The sequence below is a fragment of the Mesoplodon mirus genome (genome assembly GCF_964341445.2).
Source record: "Mesoplodon mirus genome assembly, chromosome: 5".
Lineage (NCBI taxonomy): Eukaryota > Metazoa > Chordata > Mammalia > Artiodactyla > Ziphiidae > Mesoplodon > Mesoplodon mirus.
The window spans coordinates 11,881,939-11,909,538 of record NC_138980.1 but is presented as its reverse complement, the minus strand read 5'-3'; the positions used below and the strand labels follow the sequence as shown (position 1 = coordinate 11,909,538).

General features: G+C 44.8%; 1 protein-coding gene across 11 annotated transcripts in view; it reads right to left on the bottom strand.

Moving 5' to 3' along the window:
* The window catches only part of TENM2 (teneurin transmembrane protein 2), a 530,300-nt gene that overhangs the window by 221,858 nt on the left and 280,842 nt on the right, over positions 1 to 27,600 (bottom strand). For all 11 annotated transcript variants that reach the window (XM_082622423.1, XM_082622416.1, XM_082622422.1 and 8 more), the window contains one exon: positions 12,218 to 12,340. In XM_082622423.1, coding sequence (XP_082478549.1) covers positions 12,218 to 12,340 — 123 coding nt within the window. The remainder of the gene's footprint in view (positions 1 to 12,217; positions 12,341 to 27,600) is intronic.

Sequence of the window (27,600 nt, the reverse complement as noted above, 5' to 3'; positions counted from 1 at the left end):
TATAAATTAAAAACGAATTTGTACTTAAAAATGCTGCTTTGGACGGGCTCCTCTCCCCGCCAAATTAAGGCCTTTGGAGGAAAGAATACAATAAAAAGGATGCAGTAAGGAAGAGCTGTAGGAAAAAAAAAAAAAACAACCCTGGGGAAGAATAGTTTAGGAGTCTCTGATAGAGAGCAAATGTAACCCCAGCAATCACGTGTAGCAACAAGTTAAAGAAATGCACTAAAAATAAAAAAGAATTCTAAAGAAATCACTCATCTTTAAACTTAATAAAGTGAGCTTTCCTTCATGTCTTTTGGGCTTTCAGGGGTTGCTGGGTTAATGACAGGCTATGAAAAAGAAGCAGGGAATCGGCACCCACGAGCCCGCTAATCTGCTGTTGAAACTTAAACGGATTTTGATAATGTCAAACCAAATGAGGACGCCAGAGGTGGCGAAGAGGCTTCCAGGGAGCGGCTGCGCTGGAGAAGTTCCGACAAGGAGCCTCAGGGGTTTGGTTCTTTTTTTTTTTTTTTTTTTAAATAAATTTATTTATTTATTTTTAGCTGCGTTGGGTCTTTGTTGCTGCACGTGGGCTTTCTCTAGTTGCAGCGAGCAGGGGCTACTCTTTGTTGCAGTGCACAGGCTTCTTATTGCGGTGGCTTCTCTTGTTGCAGAGCACGGGCTCTAGGCGCGCGGGCTTCAGTAGTTGTGGCTCACGGACTCTAGAGCGCAGGCTCAGTAGTTGTGGCGCACGGGCTTAGTTGCTCCGCAGCATGTGGGATCCTCCCGGACCAGGGCTCGAACCCGTGTCCCCTGCATTGGCAGGCGGATTCTTAACCACTGCCACCACAAGGGAAGTCTGGGTTTGGTTCTTATAGTAGTGGGGTCCCCCTTCTTTCAGTAGACCCCAACTTCAGGACACTGACGTCAGTAAATTAGCTGCTCCCACCAATGAGTACAGGCTGACTTCTCAGTACTCACACCCCCCCACCAGGGTTTCAGATGCCTCCCTCCTCATGTTCCATCCACCAAAACAGGCAGTGCACCTGGGTGCTGAAGTATAGGTTTTGTAGCCAGACAACTGGGTTCAAATCCTGGCTCTGGTTCTTCCTTGCTGTGTGACTGCCAGCAATTTGCTTAACCTCTCTGGGTCTTCATTCTCTTTTTGTTAAAATGGGAATAATAATAACTACCTCATAGGCTGAGAGTAACAAATGGAGATACATAAAGAAGGTCCTTAGCACATAATAACAGCAAAATAAATGCTAGTTACATTTAATTAAATAAAAGAATGAAAAACGATAAGGGAAAGTGTCTGGCTTTCTTTTTTTTTTTTTTTACCATCTTCATTGGAGTATAATTGCTTTACAATGGTGTTAGTTTCTGCTGTATAACAAAGTGAGTCAACTATACATATACATATATCCCCATATCCCCTCCCTGTTGCGTCTCCCTCCCACCCTCCCTATCCCACCCCTCTAGGTGGTCACAGAGCACTGAGTTGATCTCCCTGTGAGACGCAGCTGCTTCCCACTAGCTATCTGTTTTATATTTGGTAGTGTATATATGTCCATGCCACTCTCTCACTTCGTCCCAGCCTACCCTTCCCCCTCCCTGTGTCCTCAAGTCCATTCTCTACGTCTGCGTCTTTATTCCTGTCCTGGCCCTAGGTTCTTCAGAACCATTTTTTTTTCTAGATTCCATATATATGTGTTAGCATACGGTATTTGTTTTTCTCTTTCTGACTTACTTCACCCTGTATGACAGTCTCTAGGTGCATCCACCTCACTACAAATAACTCAATTTCATTTCTTTTTATGGCTGAGTAATATTCCATGGCTTTCTTTTCAGAGTAAAGGATTTTCAAAAAGACATTGTGTGTATATGTGATATGCATGTATATACTTACATATATGTATATGTGCATATATGTGTATATATATATGTATGTATGTATCTATCAAGAGAGAGGGGAGAGTCTAACTCTTCTGGAATAGACTTAACTATGGGAACAAGCTTAAAACTGGGAGTCAGGCTCTATTTCCATTCCTGATTTTTGGTGGGACTTTCTAGAAGCCAGTTTGGTTATTTTATTGATTAGCTTAGTTTATTGAAAATCCTGCTTTATTTAGCAACACTGAAATTAAGATCCAATCAGCTATACCTTCACACTGAAGCTCTTTTATCCTTTATACCCTGCCTCCTGCCAGATAAACAGGTTCTTTCTCTGCGTTTTCATAGCATTTACACTTAACTCTACTGCAGCACTGTTGTTGGGTACTATGTTGATTTTACTTGCCTTTCTAAGTGTCTCTTATTAGACGCTGTGCTCCCTGAGGTCAGGTAGGGCTACAAATTCATCTCTGGGTTCTCCGTGGTTTGCACCTGGCAACCCATCTATAAATTCTTATTGAACTGAATCAAGTTTTATCTGACCATCTGATGGGGTATTTTAACAAACCCCCTGTGACTACTGGGTGAAATGAGAGCCTTAAGAAAGATTTACTTTGAAAAGTTGCACGGAAACCGGCTTTAAAAAAAAATTTAAATTCTCCTTGGAAAGCTCCATGGGGAAATTTACTACCTATAGAAAACTTCCTTATGAATCCTTCTGAAAAATCATGAGTCAACTCTTAATTTATCTTTTGTATAAAGTCTTATAAACAAAAAAAATGAGCCAAGGCAGCTGGAGTCTAGTGTATAGGTCATTGGATTAACAACCAAAAGGTAAGGGTCCTAATCCTGATGCTTTATGATGCTGAACCATTTGTGGAAGGAACAGGGATGTAAATGAACTATGCTGTTGAACTCCCATCCTTGTTACTAAGCAGCTGGCTAGTTTTAGGCAGTTCAGCTCTCCAGGTCTCATTGTCCTTATCTCCATAAGAGTGGTTTGGACCCAAAGATTCCTTAAGGGGCATTCCACCTTAGCCTACTGTGGTCTACAGAGCAAGCCAGGAGGGTCATCTCTGGGTTTGTGCTACAAAGACGCCTGTGTGGTGTCCGCGGTGGGGAGGGGTTATCAGAAAGTGAAGGTAACATCCCTTTTAACAAACCAGTGATTGCTTTCAAACTAAACTTTCCACATATGCAACTGAATTATTCTTTTGCAAAGAGTTTTCACTTTTTCCATATATATATATATACATATATATATACACATCTGCATATAAATACCTTTAATATATAAAACATTTTCATTTTTTAGTTTTTATTTTTTTTATTTTTATTTTTTTGTGGTACACGGGCCTCTCACTGTTGTGGCCTCTCCCGTTGTGGAGCACAGGCTCCGGACGCGCAGGCTCAGTGGCCATGGCTCACGGGCCCAGCCGCTCCACGGCATGTGGGATCTTCCTGGACCAGGGCACGAGCCCGTGTCCCCTGCATCGGCAGATGGACTCTCAACCACTGCGCCACCAGGGAAGCCGAACATTTTCATTTTGAAATAATTTCAGATTTATGGAAAAATTTCAAACAATGGTACAAAGATTCCTGCATATCCTTCACCCAGATTCCATAAATGTTACATAGATTTGTGTTCCCTCTCTGTATATAAATATATATTTTTCCTGAAACATTGAGTTAAGTTATAAACAGGTGGCTCCCTTACCTCTAAATATTTCCAAGTGTTTCTCCTAAAAACAAGGTCATTCTTTTTCAGAACCACAGTACAGTTATCACAAACAGAAAATTAACATTGATACAACCAAATATATCTAATTTATAGATCTTATTCAAATTTGCCAATTGTTACACTAATAGACTTTACAGCCAAAGGAAAAAAGACTTTTTCTACATACTTAAAAAAGAACCTTCAAGGACTTCCTTGGTGGCGCGGTGGTTAAGAATCCGCCTGCCAATGCAGGGGACACGGGTTCAAGCCCTGGTCCAGGAAGATCCCACATGCCACAGAGCAACTAAGCCCATGCGCCACAACTACTGAGCCTGCGCTCTAGAGCCCGCGAGCCACAACTACTGAAGCCTGCGCGCCTAGAGCCTGTGCTCCGCGATAAGAGAAGCCACTGCGACGAGAAGCCTGCGCACCGCACCCAAGAGTAGCTCCCGCTCGCCACAACTAGAGAAAACCTGCGCACAGCAACAAAGACACAATGCAGCCAAAAATAAAAATAAATAAATAAAATTTTTAAAAAAAGAACCTTCAAAATGAGTGGGCATAACTTCTGTAACTTTAAAAATAATAAAAGGAAGAGAAAAGTTAGGCCAATACTGCCTCCCAAGAGATTAAAAGGAAAGGTGGCTTTTGTAAATTGCTACAGCCAGCGTGGGGAACCATCTCCATGACTCTGTCCCTGGAGGTCAAATCCCTGGGCTGATGTCCAGGAGGTCTCTGCTGCCCTCCAAGGTCAAAGAGGCCAGCAGCCCGGACCAGGCTCCCAGTCCCACAAACAAGGATCAGAACCTGGGCTCCCGGAGCCATGCCAGCTCTTCTAGGACCACAAACATGGTTAACCCCTAAAAGGATGCCATTGAGAGACACTCAACAAGGAAACAAAGTAATTATGGTTTCTCCCTTTACCTCCAAGATGGGTGTCCTCATATTGAGAAATTCTGAGTTCTCAGGAGGCAATGTTGCATGTGGAGCTGGTCAGCCCTGGGTTTGAATCCCAGCTCTGACAACTACTAGCCATGTGCCTTCGGGCTGATCCCTCCCCCTCTCTGAGCTTGTCTACTCCTCTGTATAATGGGGTTGCTTCTGAGGATTAACCAGGGTAACATAGGACGCGAATTTTAGGCACTTTTACATCTTTCTATGCAGTTGTTGTGCTGCCTTTAAAACACCTGTAACTGTCCCAGATTTGGAGGATAAATATGTGATGATTTATTGATAGTTTATGATATCAGCTGCCTAGTGCACTATTAACTACAAGAGGGCCCAGGGCTGGAGTGGGCTGTAATGAAACAGACATCTTCCAGAGCAGCTGAAATCAATACACAATGAGTGGTCAATACATCTGCAGACCCGGGGCGGGGGGGGGGGGAACCTACTGCATGAATTAAAGTGCTACGGCCAGAGAAAGCAAAGGCCAGTTTAACACCCAAACTGCAGCTGTTAATGTGGGCTCTAGCTGCTTCTCAGGCGGGCAACTGAAAAGCAGCCATGTGTTTATTTCACAATGATCCATGAACGTGCCAAGCAATGCTGGGTGGGTCATTCACTCATATTTTCATGCAACGACTATTTATCAAGCATCGACTGTAGTGCTAGGTAATCTCTGGTCAACATCAACGTTGGGGTGTCTGTCATATTCCCATGATCCATTATCTAGGCATCCTGAAGTCAGGGTCCCATGGACCCTTGGGTTTGCATTGACAGTATCAAGAACAGAGGAATTTAACACCATTCTGTAATCATTCTGTGTGAGTCTGGCCACCACCCTTGGGTTCTAGGCAATGACCAAGCGTGGTGTCCTGGCAAACAGGATGGAGTCCAGCCTCCATCTCCCAGAACCATGGCTTCCATGTCCAACTTTTCTATCTACGAGCTGCACAGTGAAAAGTGGAGATGGTGATCATTTTGCCCTAAGAAGCAGATGCTTAAGACACATTGGTTCTTGCTGGCTCATCTCCAGCTTAAAGATGAGATTTCTAGGATTTTAGAGGTAACATTCTAATGATCAATTTCACAGGATAGTCCACGTCTATAACTCCACGGAAGATTGCTCATGGAAATGTGAAGTGATTGCCTATTTCAGACACATGTACCTTAAATTCCAACTAGTTAAATAAGACTGATGTGGAGCAAAACAACAGCCTTCCATAGCCACATTAGAAGCTAATCATTTCAGAAAATGTTGCCATAATTCATTTATGGAAGCAGCAAGGCTATTCCCCAAACGAGTGATAAAGGGAATGGACTCACAGTCATAGCACGGAAATGAAGCCTTATGTTAATACTTCCTAAACTTAAACTGAACTCTGGAGGCACCCTGGCATAAATCTGCCTTGCAGATTATTCTGCCTCACATATTTTTATCTATTGCAAATAAAGTTGAATTCAGAATATTGCTTCAGTCGTCACACCTCGTTTCCATTTATTTGGGGATCAGGACAACCATCTGTGAATTCTGTTTAACCAAAAGATAGGCGAAAAGATTCTCCTAAGGACATTAGATTCACTAGCTCATCTGAGTCAGCAGCAGCCCAGGAGCCTTCACCCGGCTGTTGCCTGACTATTCTTCAGGAATAGACTTCCATCCTGAGCGTCCACTGAGGCTGTTATAGTATGCACAACATCACACAGCAATAATGATTTTTATAAAATCCTTCAGCACTCAGAACTACACGTGGCCTTTATTTCTTTTGAAACCTCCATTTGTCATCTTAGACAAAAATGGCCAAATCTCTGCCACTCAAGGTGTTAACAGATATTTACACATCTGACTGTTCAGGTGAACATACTTCTGTATTAATAAGTAGTTCAGTTTATTAGTATTATTTATAGCAGCTAAAACATTTATTGAGTGGTTACAACTTGCCATGTAGTCTCCTGATTCCTTTATGATTATTTTTCCTGTTTTTCAGACAAGAGGACCACAGGAGTAAAGTGACTCGCTTCGGATCACACAGGTCTTAAGTGGCAGAGCTGGGATCAAAAGCTCTGTCCGACCGTTTCAGAAACCCACATATGTAACCACTAGGCTGACTGCCTTTCAGACCCTGGGCTAAATACGAGAGAGACAAAGAGAGGCGTATCCAAGCAGAGAGCAGAGACCAAGCTCTGGGTGTGCAGGTCTCTCTGAAAGAGAAGCATGCCAATGAAAGTAAGGGCAAATGTAGCAGGAAGGGAAACTGGATCTCATGATTAATACGTATGTCAAGCCACGATGATGCCACGTACAACAGAAAGTATGCAACTGGGAACGGCTTGTGGAGGGCAATCAGGAGCTGAGATCCACCAATGTGATGCACTAAGTGGTACCCATCTGTAACAACGGTAGACTAGTCGGGCCTCCAGAATGAGGGGAGTTGTTGCATTGGTATGTAGGTTGTTGGTGTATCTGCCAGTAGATGTACAGTATCTCAAGGGCTGGCTCAAACATAATGACCCCTTGTCCTTCTGGGAACTTCACCGACTTTGAAAAAGCCCCATGTAGGGAAGTGATCATTTGGGAACCCTGGGCTGTGTTCATTGAGAGGCTGATGAGAGCCAGAGGAAGAATTACCAACCTCCCTGCTAATCTGGCTCCTAGCACCATACATTAAGCCAACTAGTAAAAATCATTATGAAGTTTTTGCTGAAAGGGCAAGTGTAGAAAAACATGTTTCTAAACAGAATAACAGTCTTTGCCATTTTTTTCCAACTTGCATACCATCTGGAAATTCTGATTTTTTTTTCAAAGGGTAGGAAAGAAATGTGCTCCAGGCACAAATAAATGTTTACAGCTGAGTTATAAACCGAGAATGGTGGGGCTTAAAACAGACATGCTGGCAGTGATGGAACTCAAGCTGCAGTGAGACAAATAATGCTGCAAGGAGCTGGCCAGCTCATTCTTGCACATTGGCCCTTGGGAACGGGAAGTCCTGCTTCCTACTGACCTCATCAAGCACGTGGTTGAGAAGAAGTCTTCATTGGGGTTTGTCCCAATTCTTAGAAGGTAAAGGAAAAAGATGAAGTGGTAGGATTGTCTACCTTCACATTCTGAAGGCAGCCTGTGCCTTTGGAAAATACAGCACCTCATAAGAAGTGGCAGCCTGTGGAGGCTTGTTAAATGGACCGACCGAGAGACGTTATGATGATGTCAGGAAAAACAACATATATTCATGGATCTCTTATTAAGTATCTGATATCACACACCATATTCTATAAGTGACATCTCATTATGGGGGACAGCAAGCTTATGAGGGGGTACCATTTTACAGATGATGGCTCAGAGGCCGAGGGATGGGAAAATGACCTGTTTACATCCACACAGCTCCTTAGTGATGGAGCTGGTGTTTGCATCTAGTCAGACCAACCCCAGAGCCCTGTAGTATAGAGCATCTGTCAATGCGAAGTTATCCGAGAATATATTATACCCAACACTATGTCAAGAAGGAAAAACTGATATATTGGAGTTTTGTCTTTCTCCCTAGTCTCCTACAACCTGTAGTTACAGACAAGTCCGAGGAACGTAGAAATGGGTTTGTACATGATCAAGACTAGTCAGCCAGCTTTTCCTGTAAAGGGCCAGAGAGTAAACATTTCAGGCTTTGGGGGCCATCTAGGCTCAGTTGCACCTACTCAACTCCATTGCCAGAGTGCAAAAGCAGCCAGGGACAATGAACGAACGTGGCTGTGTTCCAATAAATCTTTATTTGCAAAAACAGGTGGCTGGCCAGATTTGGTCCATGAGATGCAGTTTGCTGACCCCAGATGTAGAGGACACCTTGAATGTAAAATGAGTGTAGGTTTTGAGAGTGACCCATGAAATTCTACTTGGGAGTTTATCCTTTCTTAAGATCAGTGCACAAATTCACTACATATGATGTGCCCTTTAAAAGTTCTTGTATATTTTGCCTCTGGACCTAGCCAATCACACTGGATTCCCTTATGCTATCTGACCAGGTCAGAACACTGTATTGAATCTTCGTTCTCAAGGCTTATCTAAACCCAGACCTATAGAAAAAGTGTTCTGTGCTCTTGTAATGAAGACGTATGAGTTCGTCCCTTTTAACATAGAAATACACTTGAGATGGTGAGTGATTCTGGCAGTCTGTGGGCTCTCCTTCCTTGATGTGAAATCCAACGACCAAATCAACCACGTTAAGTTTTAATTGAAAGAGAGAATGGAGAAAAAATAAACCGTGAACAACAACAAATGGAAAAGGGAAGACAAAGCCCAAAGAACATATATTCTCCCAACCAATTAATCAAGTGCTTTGTTTCTACTAACATATCAGAGTGTGTAGGCTGCCCTGTCTATTAGACTCCTTTCCAAATCTGAGCAGTGTAAACACTCCTAAAGACCAGGTAATGAAATCTCTATCGATGTGCCATCTTAGATGGGACTCACATGCCTGTGTTTTGCTTACATTTTAATTTGCTTCTGCTGGATACTTACCTAGTAATTGCTTAATAAGATTAACCTCCCTGGCAATGTGTGGTGTATCTTGATTAAAACATTATCGGAGTGAAGGATTATCGTACAGCACAAAAAAAATAGAGAGGGTGGTATTTAATTAATTTATTGCCAATATATCTTGATTGTCTCCTTGAAACACTGGAAAAGTAGTCGATTGGAATTGATCCAGGTTATCTAAATGTATAGATTTGGATTGTGCAGAGAAGGTAGGTCACTGGGTAAAGAAATTCAAACATAGGATCATTGCCTTTAAAAAGAGTTAGGCAGGTATAACACACCATTTGTAAAGCAATTATACTCCAATAAAGATGTTAAAAAAAAAAAAGAGGTGGGTGTGTGAAAACACAAACCTTTCTAGTCTTTTTTTTTTTTTTTTTCGATACGCGGGCCTCTCACTGTTGTGGCCTCTCCCGTTGCGGAGCACAGGCTCCGGAGGCGCAGGCTCAGCGGCCATGGCTCACGGGCCCAGCCGCTCCGCGGCATGTGGGATCTTCCCGGACCGGGGCACGAACCTGTGTCCCCTGCATCGGCAGGTGGACTCTCAACCACTGCGTCACCAGGGAAGCCCTCTAGTCATTTTTAAAACCAAACCTCACAACAACTTAAGAAGAGATCTGATCCCTTCGGTCACAGGAAGAGTACTGTTTTGGCATTCAGAAAGAAGACATTCTGAGTTTTACTTCAACTTTAAGCAATTTCAAATGCTCAGACTTTATCATAAAAGTCCTCTTGACAAAATTCACTGCACAATGACTTGGTAACCTCTTTTCTGGCTCAGAACTCATTTGGAAAATATTCTGCTGTGTGTGATGTTATACAACTCACACAGTATTTTCAAAAGCAGGTGGCCTCTGAGGGGAAAAGTTCTGGCCTTTCCAAAGACACCATGGAAAATGTTTCTTTGTTCATTTAGAGACATCATACTCTTAGTTAGGACCTGTTCTTTTCCGGGAATCTTCTGTCCTGCTGGTGTGGGAGGCTCCAGTGGGGTTGGAAATGAAGCTTAATCACAAATGGGAGGAGAGGCCGACCTTCACTTATGGAAGTTAATGCCTATCAGTGATTCCCTTCTGTGAAGAATGCTATTTAAAAAGTGTTTGTGTGAATTCCCTGGCGGTCCAGTGGTTAGGACTCTGCTCTCTCACTGTCGAGGGCCCGGGTTCAATCCCTGGTCGGGGAGCTAAGATCCCACAAGCTGTGAGGAGCAGCCAAAAAAAAAAAAAAAAAAACAATTGTTTTTTAGTTAAAAAAAAAAAGTGTTTGTATGTAATCTCAGTAGGCATATGGACATAAAATACATCCCTGTGCAAAAAAAATGCATATTCACATTTCAAATGTGTCTTCTGCACTCTTTTCAAAGGATGGAGTGCTGATTTGCAGATTAAAGGACATTTGTGGATCAAACATAACAGAGACCCCCAAAAGCAGTTTCTCAAAGAGCAGCACCACGGACGTTTTGGATGGGATACTTCCTCATCGTAGGAGGCTCTCCTGTGCATTGTAGGCTGTTTAACTGTATCTCAGCTTCTACCTACTAGATGCTGGTTGCACCTCTTCTAAATGTGACAATCAAAAGAGTCTTCAGACCTTGCCAGATGTGCCCCTAGGGGGCAAAAACACCCCAGCTGAGAACCACTGCAGTAAAGGCAACTGAAGTTACATTTACAGGTGGTGTCAAGCCCTGGAGATGAGCAGACTGCAAATCTGAGGCCAGCAAATCTGGCTCCTGGCTTTTGGGTCAGTTAAGGTAAAATATACTTTTCATTTTCAGGTCTAGTTTCAGTCACTTGATAATGGAAAGCATATAATTTCATCCTCAGATAAAACTTTTTCATGCTGACTTAAAGTTAATTTAGTGTAATGATTAGGATAGATGAGGAGAACGACTCTTAAAGCCTCGATCAGAAGATGAAAAAGTCACACTTGAAGCATTAGGACAGCTCCGGAGAGGCTAATTTAAGCAACATTAGCATCTCAGGGCTGATTAATGTACACCTCTATGGGAAGATGATTCTGGAATATCCTCTGTGGAAAACGCCTGATCTAGGAAAAACCCAACAGCTCCCTTAAAGATGCACACGGCACAGACCTGAGTTCAAATTTGTACCTGCCTACTTGTTGGATTTGGGGTAAATTTCTAAAACATCCTGGGCCCCAGTTTCTCCAAGATCATTTTTCTCCCTTTAGGGTTATGGAAGTGACACAACGTTAAATCTGGCACACAATAGGTGCACCCAATAAATGTTTCCCTTACCATTGCTGAAATATCCCTGTGGGGTATTTTAAGAAATGTCAGGTGAACTGCCTAGTGTGCTAAGAGGCAGAGTGAAAAATTCTGTGTTTGGAGAACCCTTCTGTGCAATCTCTTCTGCTCGTGATTTCCATCCTGTATCAAGCATCCTCCCCTACCCTGCATGCCAGCCTGCCTAATGGTGCCATTGGCTGCCGTTGGTTGTCTCTTAATTGCCCCATGTCCCCACTTCCCCATGGTTCTGTTTTTTTCTCCTCTTTCTTAGCACCTTGTTAGCACCTAATTTTTTCTTTTTTTTCCTGCAAAAATACAGTTGCCTGATTGCTTCAGTAAACATTTCTATTGTTCCCTTCACTGTTTTGCCAAGGGAAGCTTTGTTCCCGAGTTGTCAAAACTCCTTTCTCTTCTCCCACGAAGCGGAACAGCTCCGGGTCTTTCTCTTTCATGCCTTGCCAGGTGGTGCTTCCTCCCTGGGGAAGCTGCATCTCTCCCCTGGGGAGACGGCTCTAGTCTACTGGCCCGTGCCGCCTGCTGCTCTCAGCTTTCCCCATCAGGCAGGACTTTCTCCTGCTGCTCCCGCTGCTGCTGTGGCTGCTGTTCCTGCCCAGGCCTTGAGATGCTTTCAAGTAGCTCCAGACCCTGCCGGTCGCTGCAGATAGCGTAGGGGTGCACATGGCTCTGAGCGGGCACGGCGCCAGCTCCGAGTGGCTCCAGCCAGACACAGCTCACAGACAGGAAGAGCAGACAGCTTTGAACGGGGGTACCTAGAAAATGCAGGGCTTTTTTTTCTCCCTTTTGCAATACCTTACAAGATTCGGATTAGAAAACCTGAACCAGGTGGCGGGAGCTCTGAATTTTCCTGTGGCCTCAAGAGGGCGAGCCGCGGCTGTAACCTCACCTTTACCTCCAGATGGCGCTGTTGTCACATCATCGTTTCCTGGTAAGCCGGTCCTTATCCCATTGTTAAAGGTGTGTCCATCTGCCGGCTGGAGTTGCCAATTGAGTCCGAGCAGATGCATGGCTGCAGGAGAGACAAAGTAATGAAAACATGAATAGAGAATTCAGCAATGCAGATGTCAAGGGGGAGGGCCAGGTGCCTTTTCCAAATGACTGCCTTTGAAGGAAGCTGCAGTTCAACACTGGCTTGCCCCAGACCTCAGGGATTAGCTAAATACAGAAGGCAAGTAGATCTGGGTAGTTGGGTTTCCTCTCCCAGTGGAAAGGAAACAACAGCCTCAGGGGCAGAGCATCCCCAGTGGCGGGCGGAGGAGGGAGGGGAAAACAAAGCCCGGACCTTCCAAATGGTGCCACCATAAAGGGGAAAATGCCCCTCTGGAATCACTGTAAAGGGCACTCCCCATCCCTCCCAGCCTTTCCTGCACTCCGGACAGAGCTGTTTATAGACTGGTGGTCCAGGGGCATTGAAAAGAATACTTTCCCCCAAACTGCTCACAATCTAAATCTGTTTCAAATCAAGCCTCCCCCAGTGAGGCCAGCCTGCTGGTCTGGTTCAGACGAGACTATACCTGCGCTGAAATACCAATGCAGCCTCCAGTATCTGCAGTAGTACTGGCCCACGGTAAAGCCCCACCTCCCTGTTTCAAACTTGAAAAAGGTTTTTCCGCTCCAGCCCTCTTCCTGACACGTGAGTATCTTTTCAGCCTATGGTGGAATAAGCTTGGGGGTAGTGATGGAATGGAGTTCTTTTCTGGAAATAGTACTACGGCGATTCACTGTCTCTCTCCCTCTCACCAGACCTACCTCTACCCTTCCCCACAGTCCAAGATGAGACACAGAGCTCTGAAGCACTGCCTCTTCTTTGCTAAGCAAACAAGCACGCCTACAAAACTCTCGTTTTATTCCCATGCAACCTCCAACCTCCAGACACCAAACTTCCTTCTGGTGGTCCTTGTCACTCTGTTGGTGCCAACTCCCCACGTCCCGGTTAGTTGAGCTAAGCCAATATCCCCCTATGTCTGATGGCTCTTGGTGAGTTGTTCATACTGTGTGGAGTGAAAGGCAAGTTCCACACACCTGCATTCTTTCAAAGTCTGTATCTAAGAAATGCTTCCTTTGTGAAAAAATAAGGACTTCCTTCCCCTGCATATTTCTCAACCAGGCAATAACCACCACATGTCTGTCTGGCATTTCAACCAGACACAGGTTGATGCCTTTGCTACGTTTCCAGCACTGCAGGAGGGAAAGGGCTGTTGACAGGGAAAGGTTCCTAGTATGAGGCTGGGGATGGGAGAAACAATTAACCACAGGAAACGCAATTAACAATGCTTAGGAAATTGTTCACACAGCAATTAATTCTGCTTGCTTACCACCACCTAAAGTCAGGCTGCATTCTTTTAAGGTTAAAAACCTATCTTCAAACCTTACAGCTCAGACTGATGGCCATGGATGAAGGTGGCAAGGTGTCTCTGCGTGTACATCTGCTTTTTTCTTACACACATCCCCACCCCAGAACCAAGTTTTCTTTCTCCACATTACTCCGAAGTGCAAGGCCCACGGCTGCAACTCTTCGAGATGATACATGCTAATAAGAATAAGTGACATTTACTGCACACTTTCTGTCTGGGTAACACCTAATTTTCTCCTGCAGTTTATCTGTTCTATGTAGGTCACTTAGTTGAAGAGGCCAGATTCGATTGCCTCAAATAATGACATATTTTCACTGTACAGAGGTCAGGACATGAGAACTAATCGTGGCAGCTTCAAGATAACGATAGCTTCTGATTTGTAATTACCAGGTGAAGGGAGCCAAGGAATTAGCTACTTTTAAAAGATTTCCAAAAAAACACACTATTGGGTTATCAGCGCTTGCCTTGAGCCAGCTTGCTGATGCACTGGAGATGCGGTTCTTTCAAGGAGGGTCTCTGTGTTTTAAGAGAGACACAAATAGATACTGCAGATCCAGCTGGGGCCCAGGCCTTACAAAGCTTTGATTTTTCATGTCTAGAAAAGGAAGTGATGGGTCCATCAGGCAAAGATGACAACCTCCCCAGTGCCCCATCAATATGAAAACTCTTGTCAAAATTGCTCCCCTTTCCTGGTACTCAATCTTGTCATTCCAAGGTGCAGAACATACTGCAACTATCAGCTGTGGGAGATCAGAGAGCGAGCAATACCCCAATCTTACTGGATATACCGAGGGCATCCACGAAACGGTGGTCTCCGTTTGCAAAGACACCTGCCCCCCCTTGCTTTTTATCTTGGGTTCCATAGCATCTCTTTATTTTTTAAAAAAAAAGTATTCTGAAAACAAGAAGACCACAGATGCGGTGAGAAGCGTTCGGGTCAGAGTACACAAGTAACTTCTCAGACGACTCCCAGAAGTGAAAGGAGAAATAAGAAAGTGAGATGAAGACGGAAAAAGGACCAAAGCCAAATCTGTGGTGCATAAACTCTGTCCTCCCAGTAGAAGCGATGCAACTCAAGTTGCAAAACGAAACTCAAGTTTGGGCATACTTTCTGTTGTTGAATTGAACATTAAGTAAATAAGTGCGAACTATATCGGGGTACAACAACCTCCTCTTGGTTTTTTATTTTATTTTTTTGTAGGCGGGGTGTTGCGGGGAGTCTGAAATAGGCTTTTGTTTGCACTTTTTATTTTTTTCTTGGTCAGCTATTCCTTCTCTCTTACTTCAGTAGGAAAATGAGAATATCTTTCTGGCCTGTGGGGATGGACTGAAGTGTCCTTAGGATAAAGACCCAAGGGAGCTGTGAAGTAAATGAGTTTCCTGACTAATGAGAATTCTGTTTCTTATTCTGCTACTGATTTGCTTGATGGCAGGGGCTGAGAAATCAGTCAGTCTCTCTCTTTACCTTTTGTAAAGGTTCCCCTTTACAGGTAGGATAATGGCTGCTTAGGGCCAGAGGAAAGTTCAGCAGCTGCCACCCCCTGAAGATTTGTTGATAGCAGAGTATCTTGAACATAGAAGGTGCCCCATAAGTGTTCATTAGAATCAGTAATGATACATGGGGGCAGATGTGAGGGGCTGGATTGTAGGACATGATACTCTTTATAAATAAAACACACATAATACAGGGGTGTAAAGGAGGGAATGAAACAGTGCTGGCAACTATATGGAGGGGTCTGCAAAGAGAAGCTTTTTGATGATTAGAGTATTAGTACCTGCTGCCAGTCCTTGGACCCCTTCTATGGCCAGCACTGTGGTAGACATTCTACAGATATTATCTCAAGACCTGCAGCTTACATTTGAGGTGGGTGCCATCATCATGCCCATTTCACAGACGAGGAAGCTGGTGACTGTAAAGTTTGATCACAGGGGGCTTTTGGAACACGAGGAGGATGACAGTGGGAGGCAGTTGGCTGCTTCATAGTTCATAGTGATCTGGTTACAAATTCTGGTTTGCAGTGGAATCTCGGCAAACCTGGTCTCTTTCTTGCAACTCATGATAATCTCCCTGTGGTTGAGGAATCGCCAATTTTGTATAGTCAGCACCCCGTTCCTGAGGGGGGGGTTACATCATAGTTCCTCACCTTGTTCATCTCACCACACATGCTGCATACCTTCTCCTTCCGCCACATCATCAGCCTGGGTCTGGAGCGAGGACAGCACGGTCCAGAGCCACGGCTGACCGGTGATAGAATACAGAATGATTGGAGAAAGGAACTGTTACTGTTGTAAGCCATGGAGAGTTTGGGGCTCTTTGTTACAGCAGCATGCCTGAGCCGATCTTGACTGATACGTTCAAGTATACGGTAAGTGAGAAATTCCACTTTTATACACTAGGTGTCCATGCGGTCCTTAAAGTTATTCACTTACCGGGTCAGGATCCTTTCTAAAACCCAGCCAGGAAGAGTTTGCACATATTTAGGGCCACGACCTTACCTCTATGAGCAACAACAAGAACAAGTAGCTCTTTAAACATTATGGCATAATATCTCCAATTCTGATCTGCTCTCAGAATCAGACTTAGAAGCTGAGAAGCCTCAGAGTAGCCAGAGTTACTGCTCCTTCACCTCAAGATTTTGGGTGAACACTGGCCTCATCATTTTAGAAAGCTGAGAAGCCTCAGAGTAGCCAGAGTTACTGCTTCTTCACCTCAAGATTTTGGGTGAACACTGGCCTCATCAATTTCTCCCAAAAGACATCTGGATGCAGTGGGGGTGGTCCCCTCCCCCCAATCCCCACAAATGCTCCAGCAGCTCATCCCAAAAGGTCCTGTTCAGACCATCTGAGGGTCAGAAGTGAAATGAGTTTGGGAGACCCTCTCCCTAATGTTATTCACCCCCCCACTGACAGCCTAAATGCACAATGTATCATGGTTTGACAGGCTCTGCTCAAGAGAGATCCTGGGATGCAACAAGGGGGCTCCATGGGTCAGCAGGGACAAAACAGGGAAAGGCTCCAAGGTGAAGTTCATGTAATCCAGGTGGCAGCTGGGAAATCAGCCACCAAAAACACCACAGGGCAGCCAAACTCTGAAAGTATCCCTCTGGCTAATTACAGAAAACTTTTATCAAGTATTGAAAATGAACCAAGATAGGATGGACAGACCACACACAGATCCCAGACTTCAGCAGGAGTAATAAACAGACCTACCTGGAGTTATGGTGCTATTTTCTTACTGAAGTTGCCTGCGTTTATGCCAGATGGGGTCCGATAGAAATACTCAGGGGGAGCCAGAGCAAAGGGAAGAGAGAGGGGTTGGCTGCAGGTAAAAGAATTCTCCAGCAACCACAAGGAAGGAGACTGTAGGCCTTGAAAAGTGGCAGCTTGGAATGGGGGTTGTCTGAAATAGTAATTAGGGTATGTGTGGGCCCTGCTGGGTGCCACTTAGAACCTTCCCTGGCTGGCAGAGGATCAAGTTGACAAGAGGGCCAATCAATATGTCAGCAACGCTCCCCAGAGAGCTGCTCAGCCCTTGTTTGTCAAAGAGGGCAAACACGGGGGCCACGGGTGTTCTGCGTTTGCCGAGCAGGTCCCCAGGAACCGGGGGTATCTTTAAAGATCAGTCTTGTCAATACATAACTGGAGGAAGAGATTGGGCTTTCCCTTTGAAAATGGAAGCCTTCAGGCCAAGCAGAGCTTAGGGAGGGGAGGAGGGAGTCAAGCTTGCTGGGTCTTGTGGCTCAGCCTGCGATCAGATTCACAAGGGCCTTAGAGAGGACGGCAAAGCTCCTTCAGAGACCAAGGCAGGACGTTGGGAAGGGTCAGGGCTGGGTCTCCCCACCCTGACATCACCCGATTTAGTCAACAATGCCAGGGCTCCCGTGGAAAATGTAGCCAATTCTGAAAGGGCCCCTGCCCAGATGACGGAAAAAACCGCAGCGGAATACTCTGAGCTCAAATGCACCAACGCTGACCTCGAACTTGCACAGGCAATCTGTAAAGGCACTTTTGCAAGTAGTAGTGAAAATTAACACATTGCAAGTGAGCCTCCTTGATGATGGTGACAATGAATATTTATTTTGGCACTGTGCCAGGTATTGGGCTAATTACATTATTTGCATCATTTATTCATCATTTATCATTCAGCAGGTATTTATTGAGCCCCTACAGTGTGTTAGGTGTGTATTCCTAGGCACCAGGAATAAAGCAGTTAACAAGACAAGTTCCTCGCTCTCAGGGGAAAAGAGAAACTCAACACATAAGCGAAAAGTAGAGTATAGGGCTAGGGAATGCCAGGGCATGGCGGTTGGGAAATTGAACTTTTTTAGTTTAATTGTAGACCAATTAAAGATGATTGCCTGTGATAGGTAAATCTGAGGCAAGGCTTGAAGGAAGTAAGAAAGCAATGCAATGCTGACATCAGGTTTGAGTGAAGCTAGGGGAAAAGGAGAGTGTGGGGTGCTGGGGGGGATCAGTGGTGGGGAGTGGGTGCCCTTGGAAGGGGTCTGCCTTATATTTGGGTGAGATGGGATGACCCTGGAGGATTCTAAAGAGGATGAAAGCTCACTTATTTTCATTCTCACCCTGTGAGATGGTAATATAATCTACATTTTCTAGGTGAGGAAATGGAGGCTTAGGGAGGTTAAGTGACTTGCCCAAGATCACACAGCCAGGAAGTGGGAAATCTGGGATTCAGACTGAGACAGTTGTACCTGCAGAGTCAACCACCATGCTCTCCTGCCAGTGACTCACTCCCTCTGAGTCCTCACTGGAGGCCACCAGGCCCTTGGAGTTCTTTAAATGAACCACTACTTTGCCAAGGCTGAACAAGGCAGGTGGGCTACAGAACCACTTCCTAAAAACGGTCAAGGCTCAGTCGGGAACAGACACCTCCTTGTGTAAGCAGTCATTAGTCCTCTATAAATATAAAAACCAGTTTGCTATTTAACTTAAAGGAATCGCTGTTGTCAATAGAAAATAAATCTGTTGGACAACTTCAATTTACCGTCCTGCTGGCTAACAATCAATATGTTTGGTGACTTTTTCCTTGGTGAGTTTACTTATCATCCTTCAGGGATGCAGTACAGTGGGTCTTCTTTAAAGAGGTGAGGGCCCACTGCAATGTATTAACGTATTAATTATCCTTTTTAGGAAGGCTGTCAGTGCCAAAATGACCTTCTGCCTAAAAGAAGAGATGTAAACAAAACCATGAGGGATAACATTCTCAGAAATGCCCCAAGTCTTAAAGGAGTTAAAAATTTTTAAATCTTAAAGGAGTTTAAAAAATAAAAATCCCTTCCAAACCACCTTGGTGAAGTGATTTCTTTTAGTTTCGCCCCATTGTATTGCAATACATTGAATGGAATAAATTTTCAAAGCCCTGCAGGGAAGTTACGCCCACAAATCCCTTTACTAGTAATGGGATTTGTGCACCTATCTGCTAAGAATGCTCTGAAAACTGACTTGCCTGTGTCCAACTTCCAGCCTGCAGCTTCCAAAATGGTTGCAAGGCTCATGGCACAGGAATTAACACAGACGAGGAAGGATGAGTTGTAGATACGATACTAGAATCCTGGCAGGACCACGGAATATGAGAGGGGCTTGGGAGAAACGCACCTGCATTTACCCCTCTACCCGCACTCTCTCATCTTCCAGTTATGGTGCTAAAGTGGTCCTCGGCAAGAATTCTGTCTGCGCCTTTCTAATTCTAGTCCCTCACAAAAGCAGGGAGACTTTCTGGCCTGCATGTCTGCCATGAGGACGAGGTGAAAGTTGCAGGAGACAGCTCTGGGACCAGAGAGCAGTGTGTTCCCGAGACAAGAAGAATCCACACGGAGGGACCGGCACATTCATCTATTCCTGTGACAGGCTTGGGATGGTACAGTGAGTGGGAAGTGGTATGAGATTAATCAATTTCTGTGTTTGGAGGAAACAAACGGGGCTCCCTGCCGCTTTAGGGTGCATGGTGCCCCCAAGCCGGTGTCATCCCCACCCACTTCGTCCCCTTGCACTGCAGGTGGCAGCTATTAACAGTGTGGGTGTGTGGTGTCTGGTGTGCTCAGGTGACCTCTAACAAGGCCCCCTGGCTCCCAGCATCACCGGGCCGATCGATACGGAAGACAGACCCATGAGCTGACATCCACTTTCTGTTTCTGGTGCGGGGTCCCCAGGAACGTACACTGGAGGACAGGCGATGCTGGCCAGGCACCCCATTGTCCACCGAGCCAGCTCATCCTTGGGCTGATAAATACACACCTGGAGCCATTCAACGTACAGAGCATCATTTCCCACCCCAGACTACTCTGTTCCTGCTGCTATTTTTCCCTGGAAAGAACTAAAATAAAAGCCTTTCTTTCTCCAGGGAAGGACCCATGTGATCAAAATACCTTTAGAGAATGATAACATCGGTAGGTTTTATTCTTCAAATAAATCACGGTCTCGGATTTTAAGAGCTTTTGTGATAGCAGAACACATCCCCACAATCCATACACATACACCTCAGTGCATCTTTCTTCCGCCCTACCCCGAAGCTTGTCATTCAGTGTCAACAATCCAAGCATCATTCGTCTTTCTTTAAAGAACAGCAACCAGCAGTCCTGTTCAAGAGGGGGCCGGTCCACGAGACCACCAACTACAAAAGGAAGGCGACGTGGGCTGCACGCAGCATGCGGCCACCGGAATCCTAGGAAGCAGACATCATGAATGTTTTAGAGGATGAGATGTCATATCGATCAGGAGATGTGCTGTGTGCGCTGGAACAAAGAGGGGGAACTCTCTCGTGAAAAATAGCCTTCTGCAGGAGGGAGTGGGGAGGGGGTTCTGGGAGGTGGCCGTTAGCGCGCTGGCCCTACTCTGTTCCCTCAGCTGCAGCAAATGAGGGAAAGAGAGTCTGGACTCACTTCCCTTCCTGAGTCCCGGGCAGCCCCCAGCAAACCACTCCCTGTGAGCCTTCTGATTGAACCCAGAACCCACAGCCAGGCAGCCTGAGATTGGCAGCCAAGCCAGGGGGCCTTAGGAACAGGATAAAGGAAGAGCTATCTCCCTATCTTGGGTCCCTGAGAGATTCAGTCCCATCAGGGTTCAAATCCCCACACTACTACTCATAAGCAGATGAACTTGTACCAATGAATTCACCTCTCTGAGCTTTGCTTTCCTTAGCTAGAATAAAAGCTAACATTTTTATAAAGCACTGACTCAGGGGCCAACATTCTGCTGAGCACTTGGTATACATTACTTTATTTGCCCTTTACAATAAACCTGGAGGTGGGTACTGTTATCATTCCCATTTTGTGATGAAAAAATTGAGGCAGAAAGGTGTTGGGAACTTTGCCCACACTGATAGGGCTCACAGTTGGGGCAGCTGGTTATGGAATCAAGCACATGCTCTCAGCCCTTTATATCTCTATGGGGAGAGGGGTGATCAAACCAACCTTGTAGGGCCTTGTGGTATAAAGGAGACAGGAACCTGAGAGTATCAAACACAAAGGAGGCACTCAAGAAACGTGTCTCACTTCCTGTTGGGTCTCGGATCACTCTGTCACTACAACAATGGTGATCACGGCTAACTTTTATTAAGCCCTTACTGTGTGCCAGGCACCGATTTTATGGAGTGTGTATATTATTCTCCCATCTCGTAGATGAAGACACTGAAGCTCAAGGAACTGAAGTAACATGCAGCTGGTAAGTGGTCGAGGGGTGATTTGAACCTGGGCCCCGTGACACCTACGGCCTGAGTACTGCACCACCCAACTCATAGCAGGACGACTGTCAGCTCCAAGTCCAATACCAGTGAAGATGGGGGATGTATATTCATCTAGATATTCTTCCCCCATTGGCCTGAATCCCCTATCAGAGACACCTTTGTGGCTTCCTTTTCTGCATCCCATCAGAATGGCAGAGCCACAGTCAAGAGGGGCTCCAAGGTCGTCTGGTCCACACCTTTGCTGTACAGATGGTGCCCATGACAGCCAATGACTGGCTGAGCCAGGATTTGAAATTTGGTCTCTTGATTCTTTGTCTGGTGCCCTCTCTACTGTCTTGTCCACCTCCTTAAAGACAGAGAAGCTGATGGGCAATGAAATGCCTTAAAAAACAGACCATGAGGGCACTGCAGAGAAGCCTTCTCCTCTCACCTAAGATTTTTATTACTATGATTTGCAATGCAGGGCATGAGCAAAAATAAATTAGTCAACAAAAGGGGCATTATGGTTCTTTCTGATCCTAAATTCATTAGCTCGGGTTTCTATGGCAAATTACTTCTACCACAGAAGTTCATTCACACCTGCAATCTAAAATCACCATTTTTCTATTTCTACCCGGTTCAAGGATGTCATGGTCGATATAGATGTGTTCCCTCCTGCGTGTGAACTTGGTAATTTTTCAGGAGTGAGAAATGAGTTGAAGAAATAAAGACGTTGAGCAAATCCTGTATGTAATTCTCATTTCAATTTGGTCATTTGTTCAGCAAAGCCAAATTAGGCACATGGGGAGGCTGCCAGTGTTCTTTTCAATTTTTAATTTTTGACATGGTTCGCTCAAGGATTTTTTTTTTTTAACTCAGGAATAAAAAAATCTCATGTTACAGTAAATTGGGCTTGCTCTTTCTCTTAAATGGTTTTTAGTTAAGTGGATTTCACATGCCTAACCTAAAACATTTAAAACTTGATTCTGATGGAAAGAAACATCACGTTAAAAAAAAAATTAGTTCTCTCTCCCAGGGACTGATCATACAGTAGGAACTGAAAATCCCAGAGATATGGTAGTCCTGGTTCTCTGATGTGCTTAATATCAACACAGTCAACTTTTTACCGGGAGAAAGCTAGTCTGGATAAAAAAGGATACTTTCTTTTCGGAATGCAAGCCACCTAAATCCATCAAAAAAGAACATTTTCCTCTGCAATTAGATAAATGACACAATTAGGCTTATTTGGAGTTCTTGACAATTTACTTGGCAGAGCTAATTTCAGGGGCTTTAAGTGACACTTAAGTCCCACACATTTCTTTCCTGCTGAAGGTACACATTTCTCTCAACAGGTAGCAGCGTGGCATTTTTGGCTTATACAAAGCATTGCAATGACAGCAGAAAGACATTCAACACGGCTCATAATTAGCCATCCTCCTCCCTTCGGCTGGTGCTCCCTCTCCACCCCCCATCCCCAATTACTCGATGGAAGATCCCAACTCAGGTATAACCCAATTCACCTCCAGGCAGGGGTTGGTGTCTCCTCTAATACCAGCCTGGGAGAGAGATGCTCCCTGACCTACATGTTTGGAACTCAAGAAGGATGAACACGTTTGAAAAGTTCCCCCACTTGTTTTTTGTTTTGTTTTGTTTTGTTTTGCGGTACGCAGGGCTCTCACTGCCGTGGCCTCTCCCGTTGCGGAGCACAGGCTCCGGACGCGCAGGCTCAGCGGCCATGGCTCACGGGCCCAGCCGCTCCGCGGCATGTGGGATCTTCCCGGACCGGGGCACGAACCCGTGTCCCCTGCATCGGCAGGCGGACTCTCAACCACTGCGCCACCAGGGAAGCCCCCCCCACCCCGCCACTTGTTTTTATTACTTAGATCTTTGAGGCTGAAGTTTCTAAAATGTCCACATTAGTTTTATCTGATTTCATTTAGTCTTTAATATCAGACACTCCTGTGGTAGATATTTTATTATCCCTCTTTTACAAATGAAGAGAAGGAGACACCAGTTATACAACACGCCCAAGGTCAAGGGTTGCCAGATTTAAAAAAAAAAAAAGTTAAATCTGGCAATTCTACCAAGTCCCCATAGTTAGACTAAATCTCAGCAGCCCCAGGAACAGCCCCTTGGCTGCTGCCCTCAGATCCTCTAAGCTTAGTTCCAGATCTGTCAGAAAGAACTGTCCAAGGTAACCAGAGTTGGGTCTCTCCTCTGAACTTCTAGAGTTCTCTAATCTAAATGTCATTTGCATTCTGCTTCCAGTCCAACAGAAATATAACACGAGCCACATATGCAACTTAAAATGTTCTAGTAACCACATTAAATAGGTAAAAATAAATGTCATGCTTTCAACCTAATACATCCAAAACATTATCACTTCAATATGTAATCAATGTAAAAGTCATTTTTCGTTAAGTCTTCCAAATCCCCCTTGTATTCTGCACTAAGAGCATATCTCAATTGAGGTGCTAAACTTTCAGTGGTTAGAGTGAAATGTGGTCCTGCCAAAACAATAAAAGTCTGTTAAACAGAAAAATATATTCCTTCAGTTTTTAAATTTAATTACAATGAAATGAAGTGAAAAATTCAGTTCACATGTGGCTATTGGACAGAGCAGTTCTAGACCACTGTGGCTAAATGCGGTTCTTCTAGGCCCGTTTCCTCCTCTCCGCCCCCAGGATATTTTGTATCCGCACCTCTCACAGCATCTATGGCTTTATGTGGTGATAACTTATTTGCTGATCACCCTACTTCCCCTCCCATCCCCCCTCAAACTTTGATTCATGAGCACCTTGAGGAGTGAGAGTGAGTCTTTATACCCCCTCTTTTCAATTTGCTGCATTAGAGCCACTATCAGGTTTAGAACACACTCGTGTCCAAAAACTATTTATTGAATGAAAGAATGGCTTAACAACTGTGTTTAAAAAAATACAGTTGGGCTTCCCTGGCGGCGCAGTGGTTGAGAGTCCGCCTGCCGACGCAGGGGACATGGGTTCATGCCCCGGTCCGGGAGGATCCCGCATGCCACGGAGCGGCTGGGCCCGTGAGCCATGGCCGCTGAGCCTGCGCGTCTGGAGCCTGTGCTCCGCAACGGGAGAGGCCACAACAGTGAGAGGCCCGCGTACCGCAAAAAAAAAAAAAAAAAGCAGTTAATTGAGGTCTTACAGTGTACCAGGCTAAGAATAATCATGGCAATAGTAATGAACAGTATCTATTGAATTCTGACTTTGTACCAGGCTCTCCATTACTACCAGTTTTTAAGCATTTTCTCATTTGAATACACTGCTCCCCCCCCCCAAAGTCATCTTTGAGGCAGGACCTAATATTTCCATTTTACAGATGAGAAAACTGAGGCTTAGGGAGATTAAATAACGTGCCCACTCTCACACAGCTACTAAGCGCCAGAGCCAGGAATATGCGGATGTATCTCAACCTCCCTGCTGGTGTTTCCCTAACCTCAGTCATCATGGACCACATTCCTGAATTTTTACTAAATCTGATCTCCACTCGTGCTACTATTTCCTCACCACATTTTAAAATCAATACCCCCCCTTAAAACTTTAATCCACTTAGCCTCAACCCAAAAGAGTATCTGTGAAATAGAATGTGTGATGCATTAGTTATAAGGCTTTGTGATACATGAAAACGGACATAGGATTATTGAAATAAAGACGTTTGCCCACACAGCACACAGTCACACTGCGCATGTGCTACTAGTGGTCTGTCTCCTGCAGTGGAGAAAACATTACCCCCTGCTGCACTGCCTCTAACTTCGAACATTTGTTTTTCTATTCCCAAGGACCCACCATTATTTCTGTGTTTTCCCAGCCTTCTACAGTGGTCTAAGAAAGCGAAAACATCAGCAGTAGAAGAATGGGCTGGAAAGAAGGCTGCCCGTGCCTGTCTCTTCTCATTATTTCCAGCTGGATAAAAGCAAAACACAAGCAAACCACAAGACCTGACCTCCCACCCACCCCCTCCACCTTGAGGCTTTTTCTTTACTTCTTCAGGGCCAGAGGACTAAGACTGCTTCAGGTAGGCTGCATCCATGGGGTCAGTCCTTCCTGCTGAGAGCCTCCCCACCTTAGGCCAGGGTGATGCCAGCAGAGTCTGGAACCTGCTAGAATCCAAGAGTCCTGCTTCTGCCCAGAAACATGTCCACAGCCCAGACCATCACAGATGTGTTCCTGGGCATCCCAGTTTCTACTTAATTCATAAATTCACCAGCCATCATTGAGCATCGACTATATCCCAGATACTGCAAACCCTCAATGCAATTTTCTTTCTTTGTTTTAAAAAAATGTTATCGAAGTACAGTTGATTTACAATGTTGTGTTAATTTCTGCTGTCTAGCAAAGTGATTCAGTTATACACATATATATATTCTTTTTCATATTCTTTTCCGTTATGGTTTATCACAGGATATTGAATATAGTTCCCTATGCTATACAGTAGGATCCAGTTGTTTATCCATCCTGTATATACTAGTTTTCAATGCAATTTTCAATAACAATAATAGTCAACATTAATACAGTGGGTACTGTGTGCTAGACACTGTTCTAAGAACGTTAAATATTTAGATATGAAATGTTTGGTAGATCAAAGATGGTAGAATATCGGTAATTTTATATGGTCCAACTTAAATATATTAATCACTTAATACAATAGCCCCAGGGACAGATACTTTTATTATACCCATTTACAGATGAAGAAACTATAGGGGAGAGAGATTAAGTAACTTGGTCATTCCACCACTAGTATAGAGCTGGGCTGTGAACTTGGGGACTTTGGCTCAAAACACTTAACCATAATGCTTTCTGCCTCTTACAGCAAAAGTGCCAAAAAAGAATGCTGCCTTCTGCCTAAAGGCTAGACGCTATACTTCAGGTGCATTGTGGCTAAGATATACTTTTATGGGAACCATGGAACATGATGGTTAGAGTAGCTTTGCAGCCAAAAACCCTTGGCCTCAAATCCAGATCCCTTTGGACCTTAGTATCTGTGAGACTCTGGGCAAGTTTAGTTTAGTTTAGTTTTTCAACTTCTCAGACCCTCTATGTCCTCATCTGTAAACTGAGAATCTTAAAACTCCCTACCTCCCAGGGGAGATTGTCACATTAAACAAAATAAAGCATGCAAAGCACTTGGCTTGACAAAGAGTTACAAGCTCAACAAATTAGTTATTGTGTGGACTGGCCAGAAAGAACTGTCTGGAGAAAAGTATCTTTCAGATTCCAAACAGCTAGATTAGAGGCAAATAGTCATTCCTGAATTGGAGATGTCCTGCCTTCCGAATTAAAACATCAGTAAAATAACTTCACGTTTTCTATCATTAATGGATGTGCAATTATAGAGGAGATCAGTGATTTAAGCCAAACATATAAACTCTCAGGGTGGAAATTTTAAGCACTGTGCCTAAAATTGGGGAGATATTTTCAGAGAGAAGATATTTTAGACAGTGGCTCTGAGATGGCATAAAGGGAGGGTTCTCTCCTCCACTCTCTGGTCAGCCCTGACCATGGACGTGCAGACCGAAGGCAGGTAGGTCTTGGGGGATCTGGGCTCTGGCAGAAGGGCTGCATGCCCTTTCCCCCCATCAGGCACAGAGATGCCCCAAACCAGACAATGCACTGGGGTAGTTGTGCCGGGGGCATGTGATTGGAAATATCTGTCTGTAAGCATTCTTGGGGCAAATTCTTTTTTTCTTTAGTCCGGGAGGCTGACCCCATGAGTTTGAGCTGAACAGCTATGTATTAGCTTAGGACTGTTAGGGCTCAGCTTGACCTAGCTTCAGCAGAATAGGGCAATTTTTGGAAAGTTGTTAAAATAGCTCATGGAAGTGAGGGAAGATCTGCCTCACCAAGCCCTGTCTTTCTTCTCTGTCAGGGGGCTCTCTCCACAAAGGGTGGACCGTGGCCACAGAGAATGCCAGACTCATCGTCCCACCCTCTTGGGCCACCAGAGAAAAGAGAGCTTCATTTTTTTTTTTTTTTTTTTAAATTTTTTGCGGTATGCGGGCCTCTCACTGTTGTGGCCTCTCCCGTTGCGGAGCACAGGCTCTGGACGCGCAGGCTCAGTGGCCATGGCTCACGGGCCTAGCCTCTCCGCGGCATGTGGGATCTTCCCGGATCGGGGCACGAACCTGTGTCCCCTGCATCGGCAGGCGGACTCTCAACCATTGCGCCACCAGGGAAGCCCGAGAGCTTCATTTTTTGAGCTTCACTTTTA